The sequence below is a fragment of the Nyctereutes procyonoides genome, unplaced genomic scaffold (assembly GCF_905146905.1).
Source record: "Nyctereutes procyonoides isolate TBG_1078 unplaced genomic scaffold, NYPRO_anot_genome, whole genome shotgun sequence".
Taxonomy (NCBI): Eukaryota; Metazoa; Chordata; class Mammalia; order Carnivora; family Canidae; genus Nyctereutes; species Nyctereutes procyonoides.
Window position 1 is genome coordinate 25,139,959 of NW_026575036.1, and position 25,644 is coordinate 25,165,602.

The 25,644-nt window shown below is 48.9% G+C and overlaps 1 protein-coding gene across 2 annotated transcripts; it reads right to left on the minus strand.

Moving 5' to 3' along the window:
* Nucleotides 1–8,233: 8,233 nt before the first annotated feature.
* Nucleotides 8,234–24,394, minus strand: ENDOU (endonuclease, poly(U) specific). 2 transcript variants are annotated; one of them, XM_055318800.1, is made up of 10 exons: nt 24,110–24,394; nt 18,850–18,972; nt 16,447–16,518; nt 15,842–15,979; nt 15,210–15,381; nt 14,655–14,854; nt 11,460–11,573; nt 10,948–11,054; nt 10,058–10,200; nt 8,234–9,373 (listed from the first exon to the last, which is right to left on the minus strand). In XM_055318800.1, exons 1-10 carry the CDS (start codon nt 24,162–24,164, stop codon nt 9,253–9,255), a joined length of 1,245 nt encoding a protein of 414 aa, XP_055174775.1. In that variant the 5' UTR covers nt 24,165–24,394; the 3' UTR covers nt 8,234–9,252. The 2 variants fall into 2 exon arrangements, with proteins under 2 accessions (XP_055174775.1, XP_055174774.1); XM_055318799.1 differs by lacking the exons at nt 18,850–18,972; nt 24,110–24,394 and adding an exon at nt 17,056–18,843.
* Nucleotides 24,395–25,644: the final 1,250 nt, after the last annotated feature.

The following is a 25,644-nucleotide window of genomic DNA, read 5'->3' on the forward strand; positions in this document are numbered from 1 at the left end:
CTTCAGAGCCAGCACCAGTGACCACCGTGTTCTACTGACTCCTTGTCTTGCTCATTTGACTGTGAGCTCCCCTAAGGAAAGGCAAGATGAGGCCCTATTTCATCCATCTGCACTCTGTAACTCGCCTGAGGTGTTCCTTCATGCCTGGAATTTTCCTAGTATCTGTGACCTACATAATCTGCTTACAGGTAAGAACTCTCTTAGTTTAGTTCACATTAGTCAATGTCTACAACCACAGAAGGATCCTTATGTTCCCTGTGGATGTTGGTTAGAGGGCTGGTTGTCAGGGCTGGGGCTCACCAATCTCCATTTACTTCACCCTATAATGTACAATGCTCCTTCCACTCTTTAAGACTTTATTTTTTAAGAAGTTTTAGGTTTCCAATAAATTGAGATGAAGGTACCAAGATTGCCCATATGCCTCCTGCCCCCACACATACATAGCCCCCCTCATGATCAACATCAGTCACCAGAACAGTACCATTTTGTATCAAAGATGAACTTATATTGACATCACAGTCACCCGAAGTCCGTAGTTTACCTGAGGATTCACTCTTGGTGTTGTACAGTGCATTCGGACAAATTTTTAACAACTATATATCCATCATTGTTCTATCATTTGGATTATTTTCACTGCTCTAAAAATCCTCTGTGCTCTTCCTATTCATCCCTCCCCACTACCTGCATCTCTGGCAACCACGGATCTTTTTTTTTATTGTTTCCATAGTTTGCCTTTTCCAGAACGTCATATACTTGGAATATGACAATATTCCAATATGTCCAATAGGTAGCCTTCTCAGATTAGCTTTTTTCCTCCCACTTAGTAATATAAATTTAAGGTTCCTCCATGTTTTTTTTTCCTGCCTCTATAACTCATTTCTTTTTAGTTCTGAATAGTATTCTATTGTCTGGATGTACTACAGTTCATCCATTCACCTCCTGAAGAGCATCCTGTTTGCTCCCAAGTTTTGGCAATTATGAATGCAGCTGCTGTCAACATTCACATAGGTGTTACTGTAGGGGCATAAGTTTTCAAATCCTTTGGGTAGATACCAAGGAGAGTAATTGCCGGATCTTATGGTAAGAGTATGTTTTTGGTTTCCTTTCCTTTTTTTTTTCTTTTTTTTTTTTTTAGAGAGAGAGAGAGAGAAAGAGAAGGTATGTATAAGTGCATCCAAGGAGGAGGGGGAGGAAAGACAGAGGGAGAGGGAGAAAGAGAAACTTAAGCAGGCTCCATGCCCAGCACAGAGCCCGACACAGGGTTTGATCCCACAACCCTGAGATCATGATGTGAGCCGAAATCAGGAGTCAGATGCTTAACCGACTGAGCCACTCGGGCACATCAAAGAGTATGTTTTGTTTTACAAAGAAACTGCCAAACTCTCTTCCAATGTAACTGTCCATTTTGCATTCTCACCAGCAATAAGTGAGAGTTCTTGTTGCTTCACATCTCTACCAGCATTTAGTGTTGTCAGTGTTCCAGATTTTGGCCATCTAATAGCTGTGTAGGGGTATCTCATTGTTCTAATTTGCATTTCCTTGATGAAATATGATATGGAGCATATTTTTTTAAGATTTTTTTATTTATTCATAAGAGACAGAGAGAGAGGCAGAGAGAGAGAGGCAGAGAGAGAGAGAGAGGCAGAGATACAGGCAGAGGGAGAAGCAGGCTCCATGCAGGAAGCCTGATGCGGGACAGGATCCCTGGTCTCCAGGATCAGGCCCCAGGCTGAAGGTGGCCCTAAACCGCTGAGCCAGGGGATCCAGGGAGCCTGCTTCTCCCTCTGCCTGTGTCTCTGCACCCCCCCCCCGCCATGTCTATCATTAATAAATAAATAAATAAAATCTTTTAAAAAACAAATAAATAAACCGCTGAGCCACCCGAGCTGCCCTATGGAGCATCTTTTCATATTCTTATTTGCCTCTGTATATCTTCTTTGGTGAGGTGTTTGTTATGGTCCCATTTTTTCATTGAGCCATTTTCTTGTTGTTGAGTTTTAAGAGTTCTTTGTATATTTTAGAAACAGTCTTTTACACTTGACGGGACGAGCACTGGGTGTTATTCTGTATGTTGGTAAATTGAACACCAATAAAAAATTAATTTATTAAAAAAAACAGTCTTTTATTGTGTATTTCACAAATATTTTCTTCTTGTCTATGACTTGTCTGCTAATTCTCTTGATGTTGTTTTTCACAGAGCAGATACTTTGAATTTTAATGAAGTATAGTTTCTCAGCTTCTCTTTCATGGATCATGTGTTTGGTGTTGTATCTAAAAAGGCATCACCATCCCCAAAGTCATCTAGGTTTTCTCATATGTTATCTTCTAGGATTTTTATGGTTTTATGTTTTACATTTAGGTCTACGATCCATTTTGAGTTAATTTTTGTAAAGGGTGTAAGGCCTGTGTCTAGACTGATTTTCTTACATGTGGATGTCTGGTTATTCCAGAATCTCGTTGAAAATAATATCTTAGCTCCGTTGTATTACCTTGGCTGCTTTGTCAAAATCATTGACTACATTTATGTGGATCTATTTCTGGGCTCCCTATTCTATTCCATTGAACTATTTGTCTTTCCTTTCACCAACACCACACTGTCTTAATTACTATCGCTAGCTGCATAATGAGTCTTGAAGTCACGTGGCATAGTCCTTCACCTTTGTTCTTGTCCAATATTGTTTTGGCTTTTCCGGGTATTTACTTCATATAAATTTAGAAATGGTTTGTTGATATCTATAAAATAACTTGCTGGGATTTCGATTGGGATTGAGTTGGGAAGAATTGACATCTTGACAAATATTGACTCTATATGTAAACATGGAATATCTCTCCATTTACTTATTTTTATATTTTGTTCATCAGAGTTTTTTAGTTTTCTTCATGAAGATTTTGTGTATACTTCATTAGGTTTATACTTAAGTATTTCAATTGGGGGGTTATTTTAAGCAATAAATGGTATTGTGTTTTTTATTTCAAATTCCACTTGTTCACTGCTGGTATACAGGAAGCCAACTAACTTTTCTGTATTAACCTTATATCCTTTAACCTTGTTATAATTATTACTTTGAATTATTACTTTGAAGAATTTTTTTACTGATTCTTATAGATATTCTACATAGATGATCATGTCATCTGTGAATAAAGACATATTTGTCAATATGCATAATTTTTATTTCCTTTTCTTGCCATATTGCATGAGTAAGGACTTCTAGTTTGATGTTGAAAAACAGTAGTGAGGGCAGCCTGGGTGGCTCAGTGGGTTTAGCACTGCCTTAGGCCCAGGGCATGATCCTGGAGGCCCAGGATCGAGTCCCATGTCAGGCTCCCTGCATGGAGCCTGCTTCTCCCTCTGCCTGTGTCTCTGCCTCTCTCCTCTCTCTCTCTCTCTCTCATGAATAAACAAATAAAATCTTAAAAAAAAAAAAAAAGGAAAAAAAAGAGTAGTGAAAGGGGACATTTTTGCCTGGTACCTGATTTTATTTTTTTTTTTTTCTGGTACCTGATTTTAGTGGGAAACCTTCAAGTTTCTCAGTATTAAGTATGTTAGCTGCAGGTTTTTTGCAGATTATTTTTAATCAAACTGAGAAAGTTTCCTTCTATTCCTAGTTTACTGAAAGTTTTCATTATGAATGGGTGTTGGATTTTGTCATGCCTTTCTCTGCATCTGTTGATATACAGTTTTCTTTTTTAGTCTGTTGATGCGCTAGATTATATTAATTGATTTTTGAATGTGAACCAACTTTGCATACCTGGTAAAAACCCCACTTGGCTGTGGCATACAATTCCTTTTAGAATTTTCTGGATTCTATTTACTAATATTTGATCGAGGATTTTTATATCTATGTTCATGAGATATATTGGTCTGCAGTTTCTTGAAATGCCTTTGTTTGGTTTTGATATTAGCATAATGTTGACCTCACAGAATGAGTTAAGAAGCATTCCCTCTTTTTCTATCCTCTGAAATAGATTGTAGAAAATTGGATAAATTTCTTCCTTAGCTATTTTATAGAATTTACTAGGGAACCCATCTGGGCCTGGTGTTTTCTCTTTTGGAAGGTTATTAATATTACTTATTTCTTTAATAGATCATCTATTCAGATCATCTATTTCCTCTTGTGTTTTTCAAGGAATTCATTCATTTCACCTAGGTTATTAAATTTACGAGCATAAAGTTGTTCATAGCTTTTCTTTATTATCTTTTTAACTTTCATAGAGTCTGCGGTATTATTCCTCTTTCATTTTTATTTGTTTCTTAAATAGCCTGGCTAGAGGCTTATCAACTTTTCAAAGAACAAGCTTTTAGTTTCATTGATTTCTGCTCTAATTCTTATTATTTCTTTTCCTCTACTTTGGTTTTATTTTTCTCTGCTTTTTCTAGTTTCCGAAGGTAGAACCTTAGATGATTGATTTTAGATCTCTCTCCTTTTCTATTATATGCATTCAATGCCATAAGGTTTCCTCTAAGCACTATATCTCACAAATTTTGATAAGTTGTATTTTTATTTAGTTCAAAATATATTAATATTTATCTTGAGTTTTTTTCCTTGACTCGTGTTATTTAGAAAGTGTGTTGTTTAATGTCCATGTATTTTACGGTTTTCCAGTTATCTTTTGTTATTGATGTCTAGTTTAATTCCATTGTAAGCTGAGAGCAGACATTGTGGGATTCTATTGTTTTGAATTTGTTAAGAGGTATTTTGTGGCCCAGAGTGTGGTCTATCTTGGTGAATGATCCATATGAATTTGAGAAAAATGTACATTTTTATCTTCTGGATGAAGTAGTCTATAGATGTCTATTATATTCAGTTGATTGATAGTGTGGCTGAGTTTAACTGTATCCTTAACTGATTTTCTGCCTACCAGCTCTGTCTGTTTCTGAGAAAAGGCTTTGGCACCTCCAACTATGGTAGCGGATTCATCTATTTCTTCTTTCTGTTTTATCAGTTTTTGCCTCATGTAGTTTTATGCTCTGTTGTTATATGCATACATCAAGAAGACATGGGGTTGACTCCTTTAACAGTATGTAATGCCCTTCTTTTTTCCTGATAACATTCCTTACTTTTAAGTCTGGTCTGTCTGGAATTAACATAGCTATGCCTGCTTTCTTTTTGATTAGTGCTAGCATGTTGTATTTTTCTCTATTCATTTATTTCTCATCTACATGTGTCTTTATAATTAAAGTGGGTTTCTCATAGACAACTTATAGTTGGTTCTTGTTTTGTGATCCACTATGAAATCTTTTACTTGTTGCATTTAGACCATTGACGTTCAAAGTAGCTATTGATATAGTTGAATTAATATCTGCCATACTCATTACTGTTTTCTCTTTGTTCCCCTAGGTCTTTGTTCCTATTTTTGTCTTCCATTCTTTTTCTGGCTTTTATGCTTTTAAGTCAGCATTTCATATGATTCCTTTTTTTCCTCCTTTATTAGCAAACCCATTATACTTTTAACTTTTTTTAGTGATTGTCCTAGAGTTTGCAACATACACTTACAAAATTAATCCATGTCCACTTTCAAAAAACACTATATCACATCATGGGTAATGTGAGTACCTTATAGTAACAAAATTATACTAATTCCTTCCTCTCCTCCCTTGTACCTGCTATTCATTTCACTTAAATATGAGGATGAATATGTATGTATATGTCCATAATACACATGTGTATACAAGTATACATAAATACCTGTGTGTATATATACATAATATATATAATTGAACACATTATTGCTGTTATTTTGAACAACTGTTGTCTGTCAAATCAATTAGTAATGAGAAAATAAGTTTTTATTTTACCTTCACTTTTTACTTCTTTGATAGTCTTTTTTCTTTAGGCAGATCTGACTTTCTGATCTATGTCATTTTCCTTCTCTCTGAGGAACTTCTTTGAAAATTTCTTGCAAGGTAGATTGACTGGCAACAAATTCCCTGAATTTTTATTTGAGAAAATCTTTATTTGTCCTTCCCTTTTGAAGGATCATTTTTCAGGGTACAGAATTCTAGGTTAGTGGGGTTTTTTTCTCTCAATATTTTTTAAAGCTTTTATTATTTATTTATTTATTTATTTATTTATTTATTTATTTAGAGGTACAGAGAGCATGCACAAGCAAGGGGAGGGGCTGAGGGAGAGAGAGAGAGAGAGAGAATCTTAAGCAGAATCCATGCTGAGCACAAACCCAACACAGGGCTCAATCTCATGACCCTGAGATCATGACCTGAGCTAAAATCGAGAGTTGGACACTTATGCAGCTGAGTCACTCAGGTGCCTTCTCTCAACATTTTAAATATTGCATGCCATTCTCTTCTTGCTTGCATGATTTCTGAGGATAAGTCAGATGTATTTCTTATCTTCATTCCTCTGTAGGTAAGATTCTTTTTTGCCCTCTGGCTTCTCGCAAATATTCTTTATCTTTGATTTTCTTTTTTCTTTTTTTTTTAAGATTTTACTTATTTATTCATAGAGATACAGAGAGAGAGAGAACGAGAGGCAGAGACACAGGCAGGAGGAGAAGCAGACTCCATGCAAGGAGCCCGACATGGGACTCGATCCAGGGTCTCCAGGATCACGCCCTGGGCTGCAGGCAGCGCCAAACCGCTGCACCACTGGGGCTGCCCATATCTTTGATTTTCTATAATTTGAAAATGATATGTCAAAATATAGTGGGTTGTTTGACATTTATTTTGCTTAGTGTTTTCTGAACTTCTTGGATCTCTGGTTTGATGTCTGACATAAATTTGGGGAAATTCTCAGTCATTATTATTTCAAATCTTTTTTCTGTTCCTTTCTCACTTTCTTCTCCTGGCATTCTCATTATGTGTATATAACACCTTTTGTAGTTGTCCCACAGTTCTTGGATATTATGTTTTGGTTGTTTTTTGCTCTTTATTCTCTTTGTTTGTTGGCTTTTGAAGATTCTATTGAGATATCCTCTAGCTCAGAGATTCTCTCTTCAAATGTTTCTAGTCTACTAATAAGCCCATCAAAGGTATTCTTCATTTTTGTTACAGTGTTTTCATCTCTAGCATTCCTTTTTGGTTCTTTCTTAGGATTTCCATCCCTCTGCCTACATCGCACCATCAGTTGTTTCATGCTATCTACTTTGTTCATTATAGCCCTTAGCATATTAATCATAGTTGCTTTAAATTCCCCAATAACTCCAACATCCTTGCCATGTCTGTTTCTGATGTTTGCTCTATCTCTTCAAATTGTGTTATTTTACCTTTTGATATGCTTTGTAATTTTTTCTTGATCGCCAATCTTGGTACATAGGCCTTTGGTAATGTGGGGGGCAGGGAGCATTCTACAGTCCTGTGATTTTGTCTCAGTCTTTTACTGAGCTATGCCTCTGGACTGTGAACTTCACAAGTGTTTTTCAGCTTTTTGCCCTTTTTGAGTAGAAGAGGATGGCTAACATCGGTGGAGCTGGGTATTTCCCTTCCCCAGATCAGTTAGGCTCTGATAATATTCCAGCAGGTTAGCCACCAGCTAACAAATTTCCCCCAAGGGCAGGCTTTGTTCAGAATGACAGAGTGCTCTGGCTATTTCAGAATGGTTCCACTTCTCCTCCCTATGCCAGAAGTCCAAGAAAGTTTTTCTCTGATACACATTATGGGAGCCTTGTGGAGCTCCTGGAGATAAATTTCACAATACTGTGAGATGCCTGGATGCCCTGGAGTTTTTAACTCAGAGTAGTCTGCACTGTCTCTCCTTCAGGCAATTCATCAACTGCAGTTCAGATTCTCCCATCCTGGCACTGGTTTCTGCAATATTTTTCTGTATGAGAGTCTCTGCTCTCAAGCTTATCTTTCCAAGGTTATTCCAATCTATATTTGCCTAACTTTCCCAACCCTGAGGTTTGCCTAACTTTCCAAACCTTTGATTGGTTTGCCTGCATCCTCTCCTCTCTTACAGATTGAAGAAGAGTTGTTGATTTTTCAATCTGTTCAGTTTTTTACTTGTTGTTAGGGTGGAATAGTGACTTCCAAGCTCCTTATATGTGGAGCCAGAAGCCATAAGTACACTGCTGTTCTTCACATTACAAATCTGCCAGGAAGAATTCTCTTTCCCTCTTGGCTAGAGAGACTTGATGAGTCCTCAGGGACTTTGAGATACCACATTCTCCACACCATCCTGAAGAGACACTGAAGCCAGCAGCATCACTCTCAGCTCCAGGAAAACGGCAGAGACGGAGGGAGACAGTTGAGGGGGGTCATATACAAAAAGGAGACAGATTTCAACTTTTCTTAATGACTTTAATTGGAGACTCAATCTCTGTAAACCATAGTTCCAGCCTAGTTCTGTGGGACAGCATCTAGTTCTCCCTGAGGTCAGGGGAGGAGAAATGCATAATTGAGGTTGGAACAGGGAACCCCACTCTCCCTGGTCTTTAACTCCAAAGTAATTCCACCAAATTATGACTTCTGGATAAGCCTTAAAGTAATTGTTAACGTCACCAAGCTATAAGTTCCTTCCTTCTGATGCAAAATGTTCCTCCTATTTGGGGAACTCTTTCACAAAATATGTGGGATCAAAATATACCTCTGTACCTGCACTAAACATCTACAAGTAGGAAGCTTCTTGATGCAGTCATTGGGCTGGCCGCAAAAACACTCAGGCCTGGAGAAGTTCACTCCCTCCCAAGTTCACTCACTGTGTCAACCCATTATCCTCTCCATCAAGCATGAGAATTTTCCCAGACCCTGTTCTGAGAGGATATAACCCTAGAAAACACCAAATACCCACTGCTTGATTTCCATGACCGGAGTTCTTTGAGGCCCCAACACAGGGCTGAATTGCAGTTTGCAGAGCTGTGTATGATAACAGCCATTATAGTAACCTTGAATTTTTATCTGCTGTTCTTCTTAAGAACAATTGAAAACACCTTCACAGTAACGATATCATCAGGTTTGCCCTCTCACCAACTCCAAAAAAGAGGAAAGAGAGCCCACCGCTTCCCTTTACATTAAAAGGAAATATGAGGACTCGTCCATGGTTTCACTTCCCATCTGGGCAAAGGGCTACAGAAGGCTCCCATCTTCTCTGTGTAGACTCTATTTTCAAAATGCTGGAGCACAAAGATTTGAGTGTTTGTTTGCATTTTTCTTTTTTGTGTCTTTTCTCTCAATTCTAAGGGCATTTCTAAACTTGGGAATGCCTCCAGTCTCCTCCATCCTCCTCCAGCCCAGAGCAGATAGCACCTGAGTCCTGCAAGAACTTTCACTGCCCTCATGCCCCTAGCTGGCTCCAAGCTCTATTGGGTAGAAGACACCACATAGGCAGTGGCGATGTATTTCTTGCCATTTCCATAGGTGGACTTGTCCCAGGGATAGGTCTGGATGGCCAAGGGATATCCACCCAGGCTTAACTGGCACCTGTGGGGAAAGATGGCCAAGTCATAGGGGCCCACCGTGTCCTTCCATGCCCATCTCCTGACTGGGAAGATTAAGCCCAACCCATGTAGAAGGGCTCCACCCTGACTTGAACAGCCCCCAAGAGAACCATCACAGCTTTCTCCAGCCATTGTCTCCCACTCCCCATGCCCAGGCAGCCCTTCAAAATCTATGCCTTATTCTCTAGCTTCCTAAAGAACATTGCTCCTCATCTTTCCCAGACCAGTATTCTAAAATCTCAGATTCTAGAGCTGAATGCCCAGAAATTAAATGTCTGCTCAGGGTCTCAGAGGTAGTAGGACCCAAAGTCCTCAAATATTAGAAGGTGAAGCCCAGTGGTTTCAAGTTATACTCTCTGGGGCTTTTGGGATCCCCCTCTCAGCCTTGGAGACCAAACAGAGAGGCTTGGAGCCCCAAGGCGACTCCATTTCTAACTGTTTCATCTATGAAGGTTCTGTACAAGATTTCATGTGGTTTTGCTGCTAAATAAAGTTTGACAACCACAGTCTTATCTAACAACTTCATCTCCCAAGTGAGAAAACTGATGTCCAGAAGGGTGATTTGTCCAAGCCAATGAGTTGCAGAATCTGGCTCTCCCAACTGTCCTGGCTGCAAACAGCATGTGGCCCCAGCCTGCTCCCCAAGCCTGGCTGGCCCAGTACTTACACTTTTCCTGGCCTGGCAATGAAGCACAGGGAGTAGAGCGCAAGTTCAAACTCAGGGCTGCTGCCAATGAAAGCTGAGCCCACTTCCTTATAGTAGCCATCCCAGTTGAACTGCATGGCAAGCACGTCGGGGTATGAATCCCACTGTGGAAGGTAGTAACAGGGGCCTGTTGAATATCACGAGGAGAGAGGTGGCAAATGGTAGCAGTTGGCCAAGATTTGGTGAGGGCCCATTAGGTGCTTGTGTGAGTTTTCTGGGGAAGCTGGATTTGTGACATCGACCAAGGGAACAGTCTGCCCTGCTAAGGTGTCTGAGTGTGACTTGGATCCTCTGTCTGGAGCTGCCAGCGTGCATCTCCCTGAGAGGCCAGAGCCAGCACTCCTGTCACTGGTACCAGGGCAGCAGAAACCATAACTGTTTCTTGTGGCTATCACATGTGGAGGAGAGGGACAATTTATTGTCCCCAAATTATTTCTTGGCACAGGGCAGCAAAGGTCTCTCTCTTTTGTTTTTAAATAAAATAAATGGAGTTGAACTCAGACTAGCCAAGGCCACATTCTAAAGAAATTCATGCAGCGGGTAACTACACATCTGTGAGACTCGTCTTCCCATCTGAGAGTCCTCCCCTGCCCCGAGCCTCCCATCCAGAGACGGTGTTCTCTGCCTCCTGCTCTCTGCAGCTCTGGAGCATTCACTGTTTGGAAGGGAATCTCGGGTCCTGGCTGCCTAAACTCTAGCAGATAGGGGAGTCATCCTCACAATCCCCACTAGGCGGCCAACAAGAGTCAGGGTGAGAGGCAAGTGTGGCTGTTCAGAGTGCAGAGTGAGGGCAGGAAGTCTGGGTACCAATAAGGCTTCTCCAGCCCACGGGGTCCACACTCCGTACTCACAGGGCCATCGTAGATGTGACTGTAATAGTCAACCAGGCCCTCCTTCTCCTGCATGTAGAAGCGGATCCAGTTATGGAAGCCGGTGACTTTGCCTTTTTTGATTTCACCTATAATAAAGAGTTCAAGGTGGGTGATATGGGCCTCCCCTCCAACACCTTTTGCCCCTCCCATACCAAGGCTGTCCGCCTTCCTCGGACTATGGCTCATAGAATGCCCATAGCCCAGAGGACCATGCAGAAGTAGAGAGCCACACCCCCAAACACATTTTTCTTCCTATGTGTATCCTTTGGGAGCCCCAGCATCTGGTCTCCTTTCCCCTTCAGAAACTCCAGAAACGACAGTTCCTCAAAAACAGCTGCTCAGACCCCTTCCTCTTGGCTTGGGAGTGGACATGCCTGTCCCTGCTAGCTGCTTGGCAGCCGATTCATCGGTGCCTGATGCTGCCCTACTCCTGAGGGAAGCTGTCTCTCTTCATTCCTCCAACTCTTTCTTTCCAAGCAGAATGATCCCACCTGAGAAGACGTGTTCAAAGCCACTTGAGTCCTCCTCTTCATTGCTTCTTGAATAGAGCCCAAACCACATGTTCTTCAAGTCGTTGACAAACTCCTGTTCTAAGCTATAGCGATCTGCGGGGAGGAACATAGAGGACTTAAGAGAGGGGAATGCGGGACCAGGTTTCAGGAAGCAGGGAAGGGCCACCTGCTCTAGCACATCAAGAGACACAGGGTTTCAACCAAAAATGTATTCAGTGGGGTGCCTGGGTGGCTCCGTGGTTAAGCGTCTGCCTTCGGCTCAGGTCATGATCCTGGGGTCCTGGGATCGAATCCCATATCAGGCTCCACGCAGGGAGCCTGCTTCTCCCTCTGCCTGTGTCTCTGCCTCTCTCTCCATGTCTCTCATGAATAAACAAATAAAATCTTTTTTAAAAAACTGTCCTTTCAATAACTATGCACAGTGCCCCTGTTTTGTGCCAAGCCAGATCTACAGGCTGAGGATTCAACAGGGAATAGCAAGGACAGGATCCCTGCTTTCACAGTTTCCCTCCCAGCGGAAGAGACAGCTAATAAACAATATGATTGCAGATAAGCGCTATGAAAGAAAGAAAGCAGGGTACCCCATGATGACTAGAGGTGGGTTGTGTTGGGGAGTTCTTCTAGAAAGGAAGATCAAAAAGACCTCTCTGAGAAGGTAGCACAGATCAGAGACCTGAAGGGTAAGGGATAGGCCACACAACATCGGGGGAAAGTTTCTTCCACGTAGAGGGAACAGCAGGAGCAAGACTCTAAGACCACCTGGGCCTCACGTTCAAAGAGCTAAGGGAAAGCCAGGGTGGCTGGAGCACAGTGAATGCAGGGAGGAGAGGAAGGACAGGAGGTCGGAGAGGTAGGAGCGATCAGGCCTGGCAAGCCATGCCAAGAAGGATGGGTGTCAGTCACAAAGTAATAATTCAAAAAGAGTTTCGAATTGCTAACCACGTTCTATGGGCCCAAACTATGTTAAGTGTTTCCAGTCCTCACATTGAATCTTCACATAGGGTGGGTGCTAATTACCCCCAATTTAGAAATGAGGAAATTGAGGCCAACTGGGGTTGTGTAACTCCCACTAGATCACAGGGTCGATAAGAGGTAGAAACGGCACTTGAGCCCACGTGACCATTACACATGTCAACTGTCTCTGAAGGACTTTACAGCTTCTTGGAGGCGAGAAAGCCGCCGAAGGGTTTTAAGCAGGGGAATTATGTGATTGCTTTGTTTTTAAAGGCCCACTCTGGTTGTGTATATAAAAAGTCAGTGGGGCGTACGAGCAGCAGAGAGACCAGTTTTGAGGCTAACGCGTCGTCCAGGCCAGAAGCAGTGGTGGCAGCCGTGGAGGAGGGCTGAGAAGTGGGCGGACTGGGGGTAGATTTTGAAGGAGGGTGCGATGGACATTCCTGATGGAGGAACAGGAGGCGGGGAGCCGTGAGGCAGAGAAGAATCGAATATAACTCCTGGGTTCAGGCCTGAGCAATGGGATGATGGACTGTGGTGTCGTTGATGGGATGAGAAAGACCAAGGAAGGAGGGGTGGGAACCATGAGTTCTCTTCCCACTAAGTTCTTTTTTTTTTTTTTAAGATTTTATTTATTCATTAGAAACACAGAGAGAGGGAGGCAGAGACACAGGTAGAGGGAGAAGCAGGCTCCATGCAGGGAGCCCGACGTGGGACTCGATCCCGGGTCTCTAGGATCACGCCCTGGGCTGAAGGCAGCGCTAAACCGCTGAGCCACCCGGGCTGCCCTCTTCCCACTAAGTTCTGAGTAGATGCATGAGAGACCCACGGGAGGTGGAGAGGCAGGTGGGACCCATGAGAAAGTCGGGGCCGGAGCTCTAACTTAGGGAGCCACAAGGTACCAACTGCTACTCAGAATCGTGGGTGGAGGATACCAAGGAGATACCAGACACATTCCATCCTCTCAAGGACTTAAAACAGGGTCAGAAAACAAGACAAAATGTACACAACATAGCAGACAATGGTTTCACCCTCCAGATGGCTACCACTGACCCGGTGCTAGTCCTTGCACTGAGCCCTTCATGTGCATTAACCCGCCAAGACCCCGTTTCACAGATAAGGCTCCGACAGGTAAGCTAATTTGCCCAGGGTCACACCACCAACAAGTGGTAGTAGAGTCTCCGTGGCCCAAGGCTATTTGGAGCTGCCCCCCCCCTCCGCCCCCCCTCCCCCCGACTTCTGAGGACACGCTGGAAGCCAGTGGTGCGCTGGGGCAGGTGCAGCTTCAGCAACGCGGGATGTGAGCTAGAGCTTGAAGGACAGTCTGGATTTGGCCAGGGAGAGGGGTGAGGGCAGGATACATAATGGAACAGCCTGGCCCCAGTATGGGATCGATCCCAGGGTGCCTCATCTCAGACAAGTCACCTAGCCTGGGGGGTGAGGGGAGGGGGTTGCTGCTGCTCCCTGAAAAGCTGGCGGGCCTGCTTGGCCTCCAAGTTGTGTCTTGTGTTTGCTGCAGAGGAGCAGCAGGGGGCGGTGCTGGATCGCGCCCTCTTCACAGGGGCTGCCCGCGTGTCCCCAGCTTTACCTGCCAACCTCCCTGGGCCTCACTCTACAGGGACGGCAGGCAGGTGGGACCAGCCACCCTGAGCCCGGGCAGAGGCCTGGACAGAGCTGCCCATAGGCCCGGCCCCTGGCGTGGAGGAGAGGACCTGCACACTGACCAGCACAACCTCCTGCCAGAAAGTCCTGCGCCTCAAACCCTTTTTGGTCTGGTTCAAATGTCTCCCTATCTGGAGCCACTCGAGCCACAGCCCCTCCCGGGAGAACGTCCCCTCTCAGAACTCTTGGTGATTTTCTGTTGCTGCTTCCCCAGCAAAGATGTGGAGAGAGTCAACATCCTTCCTGGCCCCGGAGCGGGGGTGGGGGGAGAGGCTTAGGGACCCTGCGGGCCCCCCCACCAGGAAGAGTGCCGCCTCTGGGATCAGCCTCGGTGGGGTGGCGTGGGGTGACTCCCCCTCTTGCAGAGGCCCTGAGACTGAAGCGGCGAGTGGTGGGGACAAAGGACGCAGCTCCGGGTCCATCAAAAGAGAGGCGAGAGGCCCGGGGCCTGGCCTGGGCTCCTCTCTGGGCCCCTCCCGGTCGGCCACTGGCCACCAGGCCCTCCCCAGGCCAGCCCGGGCCTCAGCCCTGCCCGTGGGGCCCGGGGGGCTCACTCACTCTGCTGGCGGAGGAAGCCGTACAGTTCCTTCATGACCGCAGTCCTCATGACCGCCCTGAGGAAGGCTTCCTGCTCGGCCAGCTGCTGCGCGCTGAAGCGCTCCCCGCGGCCCGTGGCCGGCTGGTAGTTGTTGAGGAGGTTGATGAAGGCCGCGTAGGTCGGCTTGGAAAACAGCTTCTCGTTGACATACGTGAAGAGCCTGCGGGAGGCGGAGGGAGGCCCAATGGGACGGTGAGCATGGAGCGGGGCCCCCACCCCACCCGGGGCCGCCAGACAGGCCGGGGCAGGCATGCGAACACAGCGGGGACTTGAGACACTCTCGAAGCTTCTTCCGCTTCAGCCCTTGGGAGGCCCGTCAATCACGGAAACCCTCCCAGCTGGACGCCCACAGGCCCTCAAAATGGCTTTATTTGTCTCTGGGGACCTGTTTTTCTCTCTGCCTTCCATCCTGCCTGCCCTGAGGGGAAAAGTGCCAGGGTGGAAAGAAGCAAAGGTGGGGGGGCCTGGGGTGGCAGTGGTGGGGCCACCGCGCAGGACGACTGAAGGGGACTCACGGTTCCGGGCAGCGGTCCACTTGGTCTCTGGTCTCCGAGGGCAAGATGCGGTTTTGGCTGTTGAGAATGATGTCTTGCTTCTGGGCTTTGTTGACGTCCGCCCTGTAGATCTTCTCAGAGATGCTCTGGAGCTCCTCCTTGGTTATGGCATCACTGCTGTAGGAGAAGCCCTCTGGGAGGAATTGGGGGGGCTGTCTCAGCCTCAGGAAGGCCTGGGGCCGTGGGGGCCTCCGTGTGCCCCCTCCTCTGGGCACCTTCCAGAAGCCGGCAGCCAGGCAGAGGGGCCGCAATCCGTCACCCTAGGGGTCGGAGGCCAGGGGCCTAGCACCTAGAGGATACCTAAAAGCGGCACGTGGCCTTGCCCAGAGTGGCCACACTGCCCCCTCCTCCTGGAAGCTTCTCAGACTGGCATGCCCCCGAGTGACCTGGAGGGCTTGCCAAAGCAGGGCAGTGGGCCCACCCCCAGCGTTTCTGATTCAGTAGGTGTGGGGTGAAGCCCTGGGGTCTCCCTTTCTAATACATTCCCAGATGATACAGTTGCTGCGGCTCCAGGGGCCCCACCTGGAGAACCGTCATTGCCCCGGAGAGCTCCTCCGTCTCGGGGGCTGCGCTAAAGGGAGCGGGAGACTGACCGTGGTGGCCACAGAGGCCCTCGAAGTCCTGGCAGCAGTTCCCAAACTCTGGGCAGCGGGCATCGCAGTGGCAGGGCTGGTGCCTGTCGAAGGCCTCGTGGCAGCGGGCCTGGCAGGAGCTGGGTGCCGAGTACAAGTCTGGGACGACAGGGAGCCGTGAGTCCGGGGCAGACCCCTAGAGGTCGCCTGGCCGGCCGTGGGGGGGGGGGGCCTCCAGCACCCCCCCTCCCCCAGCCTCACTCCCTCCCCGCTCCTGTGCAAGATCTCCGGGGAAGGAAAACAAACAAGCTGAACTGGTGCACACCCTTCTGGGTCAGGAAGCCCTTTCCGAGAGGCCAAACGCTACTTTGGGGCCTGTTGTTTTGCAAAGTTTCCCACTCTAAAAATAAAAGCTCTTCCACTTCCCTCCAGAGGCCCGGACGCCCTTTCCTGCCTACCCCCGCCGCCCCCCCCCCCAGCTGCCTGGCATGGCCTCTTACACCGCCCCGCGCTGCCTTTAGGGTCCGCCTGGCTTAGGCCTGCGCCTGCTGCCACCAGGGTGGCTGCACCTCTGGGTCACCCCTTCTTTTAGCCTGAAGCCCCCCCCTTTAGAAAGGCAGACTCACGGCCAGGGGGGGCCTCCAACATCTCTTCCTCCAGCTCCAGGAATGGCTCGGGCTCCTTGGGGTCCTCTTCCACTGGAGGTCATGGAAGTAGAGTCACTGGCCGCCACCATCCCAGGCCCCCCACCCCCAGAGGGCGGAGAGGGGGGTTCCTTCCCTTCCCCTCCAGGACAAGCAGTGCAGGGGCAGGAGACACAAAACAGAGGCTAAGGCACAAGGAGTAAGTACCAAGTGACGAAGGAGACAAACTGAAGATGGAAGACAGACGGGATGGGCCATTGAAGGCTGTCATTAAAAAGTGACAAGAATTTGCCCAGGCAAAAAAAATAAAAAATAAATAAATAAATAAATAAATAAATAAATAAATAAATAAATAAATAAATAAAAGAATTTGCCCAGGCGACAACTCTCCCTGCCCCTCAAACGCTCTGGTGTCCAGTGTGGCACAAAGGGGAGGGGGGGTGGGAAGTGGAGCCTTCTGGATTGACACCTCCCATGTGGGTACGACTTCTCTCCAACCTAAGTTGATAGACGGAGAGGCTCGAGCATCTCCAAATGACAGCGACTTAGGGAACTAAGGAACAGGTCCCTTAGGGAACATCCCTTACCTACCATAAGTCCCAGTCCCAGTCAAGGGTGAACTCCACCCAGGCCCTCGGGGACTAAGAACTGTTTCCTGCGATACCGACTTCCCTTCTTTCTTTACAACACTTGGCAATGGCAGTGGAGACTGGGGGGCGGGGGGTGCCCAGAAAAGCAGGTTCCTATTGCTGCCCTGCCCCCTTGGCCTGACTGTGGCCCGGGGTGGGTGGAGAGGAGGAGGAAGGATGCTCCTGGGGACTCTGGGCTCCTCTCCCTCACGCAGTGGGGGAACTTCCCCCAAAGAAGCAACACAATTCCAAAGAGATTCAGAGGCTGTTAGTGAGTTTTCCGGGGAGTGTCCTGTTAGGATCATCAGAACCACGGGTCAGATGATGCATCGAGCCAACAAACCTCTTCTGATCACTGACTTCGTGCCAGGCCGTGTTCTGAGTGCTGACAACCCACGGGGTCCTCAGCCCAGCCCATGTCACGCTAACGAGACTCTCAAGGGCTGACTTAGAGTCTCAAGCATCAGCTGTATTTTTCCTGCCGGAAAAGGATTCTGAGTTGCAAATCAGACTTGGAGACCGACTGGCCCCTGGCTAAGTGCTGTCCGCGCCGTGAGATGCCAGCCCGATGGTCCGAGGCGCACAGGCTCCCCTGGATCTGCCGGGCACCGGGCGGGGGAAGGCGGCAGGCTCTGATTCTGGCCCTGAGCTCTGGACCAGGGCTTCCCTACCCGGGCCGGACCAACAAAATTTCAGCTAGTAGAGATGGTGTTTTCGTGTAAAGTGAATGGGGGTTCCTTCGAGGTGGAAGCAGCTCAGTGGGCACATGGCTGGGCCAGCAGGTACCCACTTTGGGAAAATTGGAAAAAGGTACTCCTTTCTCTCAGCAGACACAGCTCTTTACCAAGGCACATGGACCAGCAAGAAGGGTACAGATTCGATTTTGGTCAACTTGCCTTCTCCGACAGGTGCCCTTGTGCAGTGCACAACCTGCACCACCATATGCCGTGGGTTTGCTGGCCGTTACCCACGGTGGCTTCAGTCAGTGATCATGTTTTGCAAACTGAGGGTCAGGGCACATGGTTTGACAGTGAACTTCACAAGGCTTCATGGCACAAAGCAGACCATTTATCTGGCGGTCTAACATGCTGGAAGCTTCCAAACAAGGGGATTATTCAAAATTATTTTTTAAAACTATGTTGTTGGAGTAGCAGAGAAACAAGGGGCTCTTGAGAGCAGCGTGTGTGCCATTTAATCACTGGACGGGGAATGACGGATTGGAGATGGTGCAGCCGCCTCGGTCCACTCATTCTAGGACGAGTGGTGTGAATCACAACAGTCCCTGTGACGCCGTGCGGTCTTCCTGGAGGCACACAAGCTGGAAAGTTCGACTCCATTTTTACACTGTTGCAACGTAAAGTGTTGAACAACGAGAAGGGGAATGTAATACATGCTATCTTAATGTTTTATGGTTAATTATCATTTTGCTGTTTGGGGAATTACTTAAACTTTCAAGATAGTGTCGTTAATCCTGACCCTTCAGAGAGATGTTCCAGGTAAATAACATCCGTTTCCTTGTAAGTTGGGGTCTTACACTGGGGACATCCTAGAGTATCTGGGACAAGTCCTGGCCAAATCCCCGACCTTTGCTCTGCCCTCAGTGTCCTCAGTCGGGCCCCTTGAGCCCCACCACCAGGCTTGAACCCTGCTCCAAGCTGCTGGACACCCAAGCCAGCGTCCTTTCAGGCACTCTGGCCATAGGCATGGCCTGGCCCGCTGTGCCTCCTGGACCCTTCTCCCCCACGAGGAGCCTCACCACTGCACAGGTGCTCATAGTCCTCACAGCAGTCCCCATGCCGGTGACACCGGCGGTCACACTGGCAGGCAGCGTCCCGGTTGAATTTCTCATTACAGCGAGATGCACATGACTCCAAGTTTCCTATGAGCAGTAAAAGTCACACACTCAGCAATCTGAGGAGCCCATTCCCCTCATCGAGGTGCCCCCTTGCAAGTGGGGTTTGCAGACAGGGGCAGGGGCCCCACCTGGCAGGAAAGATCGTTGCTATCTGCAAGGAGAAATATATGCACAGCCACCCATGCACCAGTATAAGCCTCATCCCCACCGCCCACCACCCACCACCCACCCTATACCGCAGGGCTCATAATATAGATGAGGACCACAAACCTGAATGCCCAGTGAGGCCAGACCTTTAATATAAGCAAGTAAAGAAGCGGGGAGGCGGTAGGAAGAGGTGGGGATCGTGACAAACTTGGAAGTGATGCTCGGTCTGAAATTGGCAGCCACCATCGGTCCCAGCCACTCCTGCCAAATTGGGATGCAGGCTCAGTGTTGCTAGAGCCTCTAGGTTTTCAAGAGAAGCCTGAATTTTCGTGTGACATTTTCCAATTTTTACAAAATTCAGACAGACTGGGATGCCTGGGTGCCTCATCGGTTGAACATCTGCCTTTGGCTCAGGGTGTGATCCCGGGGTCCTAGGATTGAGTCCCGCATCAGGGTCCCCACGGGGAGCCTGCTTGTCCCTCTGCCTGTGTCTCTGTTTCTGTGTGTGGTGTGTGTGTGTGTGTGTGTGTGTGTGTGTGTCTCATGAATAAATAAATAAAACCTTTTTAAAAAAAAATCAGGGCAGCCCAGGTGGCTCAGAGGTTTGGCGCCGCCTTCAGCCCAGGGCCCGATCCTGGAGACCCGGGATCGAGTCCCACGTCAGGCTCCCTGCATGGAGCCTGCTTCTCCCTCTGCCTGTGTCTCTGCCTCTCTCTCTCTCTCTCTCTCTCTCTCTCTCTCTCTCTCTGTGTGTGTGTACTCTCATGAATAAATAAATAAAATTTAAAAAATAATTTTAAAAAAATCAGGCAGACCAATGAAAGAAGTCTGTGTGCTGGTGGTGACCCACAGGCCACCCTTCATCTGTCCCATAGATGAAGGGAAGTCACTGCTGTCTCAGTGATCCCTCCTGCCCTCTCCCCTGCGACACCCCTCCTCTCATCCTGTCCCTTTCAGGTCTTCTGCTGGTTTGTTCTTTGTTCCCCTTCGTCGGGTCTCCCCTGCACCCTGTGTGCCCCGGGTCCCGACTTTCTGTTTCCTCTAGTCTTTGGCATGCATTTGAATTAGTTTATGCTTGGGTAGGGCATGAGGCGAGTATGGGTGAGAACTGGATTCTGGAATCGGATCCCTTGTGTAACCACAGACCACAACCCTTACTCCAGCCACGTGGCTCACAGAAGCAAATGTTTGGTCCCAAGGGGGCATGGACAAAAAAGCTTTTGAAAGAAATGGTACAAATCCACTACCACTCCTAAAAACACAAATGCCCACCCCAGCAAAGACAGCGTCGGGAGCACGCCAGAGCGACAGCTGGCTTCGGGGGCCCTTTCCTTCCACTTTGAGCTTTAAGGGTAATTACAGAGTCTTTGTTTCCACTTGAGGTTCCTGAGGTTTGGATCTCGGAAGGCTGGGTTTAGGGGCCAGGCTGTGGGCTACGGAGGATGTCAAGACCGGAGTCAGGGTTGCCACGAGCGTCGGAACTTGTAACAAACGCAGAAACCGAAACCTAATTTGCTTTAGATTGAGAGTTGAGGTTGGGATTTGGGCTTTCGTTAAATGTATTGATGAAGTAACAATTTTGCACCAATGCTTAGCGGAGGAATGGGATTGGGGGGGGGGGTAGGTTTAAGACAACCTCCGGGTTGAAGAGTGTGTCAGGATTAGGAGAAGGAAAATAATCCCACTTTTGCTTTGGGACTCGGTTCTGGTGGTGATTCCACACAGGTCCGGAACCTCAACTTAAGCCTGGATGGGGTGGGAGGTGAATATTAAGGACACGGGATTAGTTAAACTGGCTTGGGCGGTGGGGTTACGGTTTACACAGTAGTAATCAGGGTGGCACAGCAGGCCGGGGGGGCTTGAGAACCTGGACTCCGATGCCAAAACTGCTTGGGGCTGGAATTCTGGTCCTGCTGCTTTCTAGCTAGAAGACCTTGGGCGAGTTATCTGACCTTCTGTGCCTCAGTTTCCTTGTTTATGAAAGTGTCATAACAATGGAGTCCGCCTCACAGAACAGCTCTAAGACTCGAATATGTTGATTTTGGTAAAGCACTTGGTACGGAATGACACATACCAGCAACACACGGTGGTTAGATAAACAGTGACAGTGTTCCGTGCCCCCTTGGCTGGAGCAGTCTCCCTGGGACGTGCTTAATCTGGGTTTCAGCGGGGCCGCCCCTCGGACCGGGGTGTCAGGGCATTTATGTGGCTGACAGTTTCCTAGCTGACATCATTGCTATGAGCCTGTGTTCTGCACATCAAAGAGGAGTCAGGTCAAGGTTAACCAGGTCCTGAGGCAGCCTCGAGTTGCCTCCGGGGCCTCCAGTGTGGCCAGGAAGGCAGGCCTTTGATCCAGTGGATTGTTCTCGAAAACGATGCTCCCTTGGAACCTGAATGCAAAGAACTCAAGGGGGGAATTTTTAGGCCGGGAGGAAGGCTCGGTCAGCTGCCTGCCCGGTCAGCCTGGCAGGACACCCAGAGTCCAAAGGGAGAGAATTCAGACAAATCAGGGCAAGGCTTACAATGGGCCAGATCAGCAGGTCCCCGGGAAAGAATTCACTTCCTTCCAGCAGCTGGCACCACTTGAGAAGGGCGCCACGTGAATGGTCAGCTGTGGGGAGCTCAGGAGGCCACCACCACCCCCCCCCCCGCCCCGGCTCAGTGGACTTTTTCATCTCGGTTCAAGAGCCCTGTCCCCGTAAGAACCCCTGGAAACTCCGTCTGCTCAAGAGGACCTGGGGCCTGGGGGGTGGACGGGAGAGGTAGGAGGGACTTTCCTCACGGGCGTCTCGCTGTGCTGTTCTGGGGACACTCAGCAGGACAGTCACCCTGACTCCACTGGGGCGCCCCCGCCCTGTGCCTGCGGCCCACACAGGGCTCTGCGGGTGCCTGGCTCGCTGGCCAGGTGCTGAGTCACTGCTCAGCAGCCCTCCCGCCCAGCTCTCGGGCCTCTGCCTTTCTTCACTTGGGCCTTGCCCGGCTCAGACTCAGGCTTTCCCTCCATCCCCCCCTTGAAAGGCTTAGGGCCTCCCCTCTCTCATGAGATGCTCAAGCTCCCCGCGCTCTCCAAGACGGCCGTATGCTAGAACGCCCACCCGCATCCGCGCTGTCCCCCAGGGGAGTCAGGTCCCAAGACTGGAGGTCCCTGTTGTGGTCCCCTGAGCCACCCTGAGGGCTGGAGCATCCCACACCCGTGCCTGTCCGGGAGCCCCAGAGGCTGTTTTCCTGGAGACTGGACGCACCAGGAAGGCTCATTTCCAGGACCAGCTTCCTGCCTCGTTCATTTGGAACAACCAGTGATTCCTCCGTATGGTCCATATTCCTGCATCCAAGCTCTGGGATGCTAGAACCCGGGGAGACAACAGCCAAGCCTCCCCCCCGCCCCCCGCCCCAACCTTAGGGAAGAAGGCCTACCCGACTTCCCATCCACCCCACAGCCAGGCCCCATCACCACCCCGGCACCACCCCAGGCGCAAGGGCTCCACCTGCACCTCTGAAGCTACTGTGGCCTCTGTCCCCGGGGGTGTCCGCCACCCCCAAAGGTCTCAAGCCACCCTCCTGTCCTGAGAGCGGGGTGTACCGACCCAGCGGCCACTCCTGCACACTGAGCTGGAAGTTCTCACGCCCTCGCTGTTGGCCCAGGTGGAGCTGATTCCCAGCTCCACGGTGGGGCCAGAGTGGAGGTACGCGGTCCCCCCACCCCCCCAGTTCGTGGGGGCCTGGGAACAGCTTTCTCCTCCAAAGGTTTTTGAACCTGGAATCCCGCTAGGGGTCTCCTTATACACAACCTGACTGGAAATGAGGACATTGCTCCCAGGAAGATTTATAAGCATGATCGCAATCAAAACCCCAGTTCAGGGCAGCCTGGGGGGCTCTGCGGTTTAGAGCCTGCCTTTGACCCAAGGCATGATCCTGGGGACCTGGGATCGAGTCCCGCGTCGGGCTCCCTGCATGGAGCCTGCTCCTCCCTCTGCCTGTGTCTCTGCCTTTCTCTCTCTCAATCTGTCTCTCATGAATAAATAAATAAAACCAAGAAAGAAAGAAGAAAGAAAGAAAGAAAGAAAGAAAGAAAGAAAGAAAGAAAGAAAGAAAGAAAGACTAAACTGTAAAAATAAATAAATAAATAAATAAATAAATAAATAAATAAACAAACAAAACAAACAAACAAAACCTAGCTCACTGAGATCTCAGTCCAGGTAAGATGCTTTTTCATTCACTGTCTTAATCAATCCTCACAATGGTCCTATTTAGGACCAGCCCGGGTTGGGTGGGATGTGTATCAAGCTCTGATTCTTTGTCCTCTGGGCGGAGGAGGGTTGTCTCCACACCTCTCAGCTCAGCCCCCTCCCTTGGCACTCGTTCCCACTCACCCATTAACCAACCGCCAACTAACACATCAGCATCAGCACTTTGCACATCCCCTGAACAGAAAGCTGTGCTGTTCCTCTGCCGGTCCCATCCCTGCACCGCTAGTCTCTGGAGGCCAGGATCCTTCTCTCTGCTCTACTTCCTCCAACACCGGGTCCAAGACCCATTCCTCCGCCCACTTGTACAGCCTAGAGAGCCCCCAGCCTAGCTCTCGGCCCAGGGCTCCTCCGCTTTCCCCCTGAGCCTGCCCATTTACCCAGAGCAAGGCCCCACCCCAAACAACCTCACCTGCCCCTGGGGCGGAGGAGGGAGTGACCAAGGGCAGCCAGGCCACTCAAAGCCAGCAAGCCACAGCACCGGCGGCTTTATACCCTACAGCGGTCCCACAGACAAACCCTGGTGAGATCAAAAGTCAGGCTGGACTGAGGGATGTTTGGGTCTGGTCTTCCAAGGAGTCTAGAAGGGGCTTCCATAGGTTAGTCCATCAGGGACAACTAGACTCTGACATGGACAGGTCTAAGGTGCTCCATGGCTTTAGGACAGAGCTGCCCCTCCCTTGCCCCACTATGCTCACCCCCTACCAGGTTCCCTAACCGGCTGCTTTTTTTCTGCTGGGCCCTTTCACCCCCACCAGATGATGACTTACCAGCCCAGGCCAGGCTGCAGAGCGCGGCCACAATCAGGGGCACACAGGCCCTCATGGTGCCCGGTTGGAAGCCCCAAGTGGATTGGCTCTGGGACTTTCACTAGAGTCAGGTGAATGTCACAGCTCTCAAATGAGCCTTATTTCCCAGGCTGATCCTTTTAAAGACATCAGAACTTGTGGATCTGGTACCTCCAGATCCTTCAGGAAGAAAAAGGGGAGGGAGGGACCCCGGATGGATAAGAGGTGGAGAGGGGGTGGAGCCCTACAGGTGTTGGAAGCCAGAGGGAAGGTGACTAAGCAGGCAGGTAATTCCAGATGTTTAGAACAGGTAATACGAGCTGTTCGTAGCCGGAAAATAGGTCATGCAAGCTGGCACCTCAAGATGGGCCTAGTTGGGGAGATGGGGCTCTCCGGCCAAAGTGTGAGCGCCAATGGGCTTGTCTTTGGGGGATGTCCTCCAAACACCCACCGACCTGCAAGCCACTGTCCTGACCTTCCAAGCAGCTGCAGGCTGGCTTCATCTTTGAGTTCCCAGTGCTTAATCTGAGGAACTTAATAAGGGGATCATTATAAACCTGACAAGCAGTTAAGAGCTCAGGCCCGCGTTGAGGTCAGTGCAAGGAGAGACATAGGACATGTGGGTCAGAAACGAGGGCCCCTCTTATTAGCATCAGACCACCTGTAGCTAAATCACCCCAGAAATAGCTGCAAATGGTCTCTATTTCTTGCTGAGTCAGCATCTCAGGGGTTACAGGTTTCAGGTTCTCACAGGTTCCAGCTTTACGAGGCCAGCGGTGGGCAAGAGCCCTAGAGGCAGCCAGAGGACGCACCCTTCCTCTCCTGGGGTCCAGGAGCCCACTCCTTTCATCCCCTACTTACACTCATCTTCCCGAGGACCCTCCCCCTCTTGACACTCCTTCCTCCCCAGGGCCAAGAGCAGAAGCACAGCAACATGGGGCTGCCAAGTTTCCCCTCCTAGAAAGGTAAAATCTGCTAAGTGAAATGCCCTTTCCAGAAAGAGCACTGCGTGGACATTCAGACTTCAGTAAAAGAGAACTCTCACATAAAAAGGCGAAATTGATAAACCATTGAGTCTATAGTGACTTTTTTCCAGGGGTGAAGTAGGGGAGCGTGTCCTCCTCGGCTGGAGTGCTTGAAATGTGGGATACCGAGCTCAGTTTCCTCATCTCTGGAATGATGGGTTTGGACCTGACAATCCCTCCCAGGTTCATTTTAGGGCTTCCCCCTGCCACACCCAGGGTGAGCCACCAAGGTTGCTTGAGGAGAATCCCCCAGCCTCGCTGTGCGGGGATGAGACCACATGTGGAGCTCCGGGGTGCAGAGGACAGCTGCGGCAAGCCACCTTCCAAGGTGACACATCAGCTGGGACCTTCCATGGAGGAGGGTGACTGGTTGAAGAAGTGGGAGCAGAAAGGCTGCTTGGCTGCTGGGGCAGGAGAACAGGCTGCAGCCACTGCTGGCAGGAGCCCGCAGCCCCGGGGGCTGGTGGCACCCATGGGGATCTCGGACTCTGG

Bases quoted from the DNA above. Each gene is read 5' to 3' on its own strand.
- ENDOU (XM_055318799.1), bottom strand. From the start codon at position 17,398: ATGATCCTAACAGGACACTCCCCGGAAAACTCACTAACAGCCTCTGAA. The intron at 15,382-15,841 runs GTCAGTCTCCCG...AATTCCTCCCAG, and splicing joins GGGCCTCTGTGGCCACCACG to AGGGCTTCTCCTACAGCAGT. The intron at 10,201-10,947 runs GTGAGTACGGAG...TACCTTCCACAG, and splicing joins GTCACATCTACGATGGCCCT to TGGGATTCATACCCCGACGT.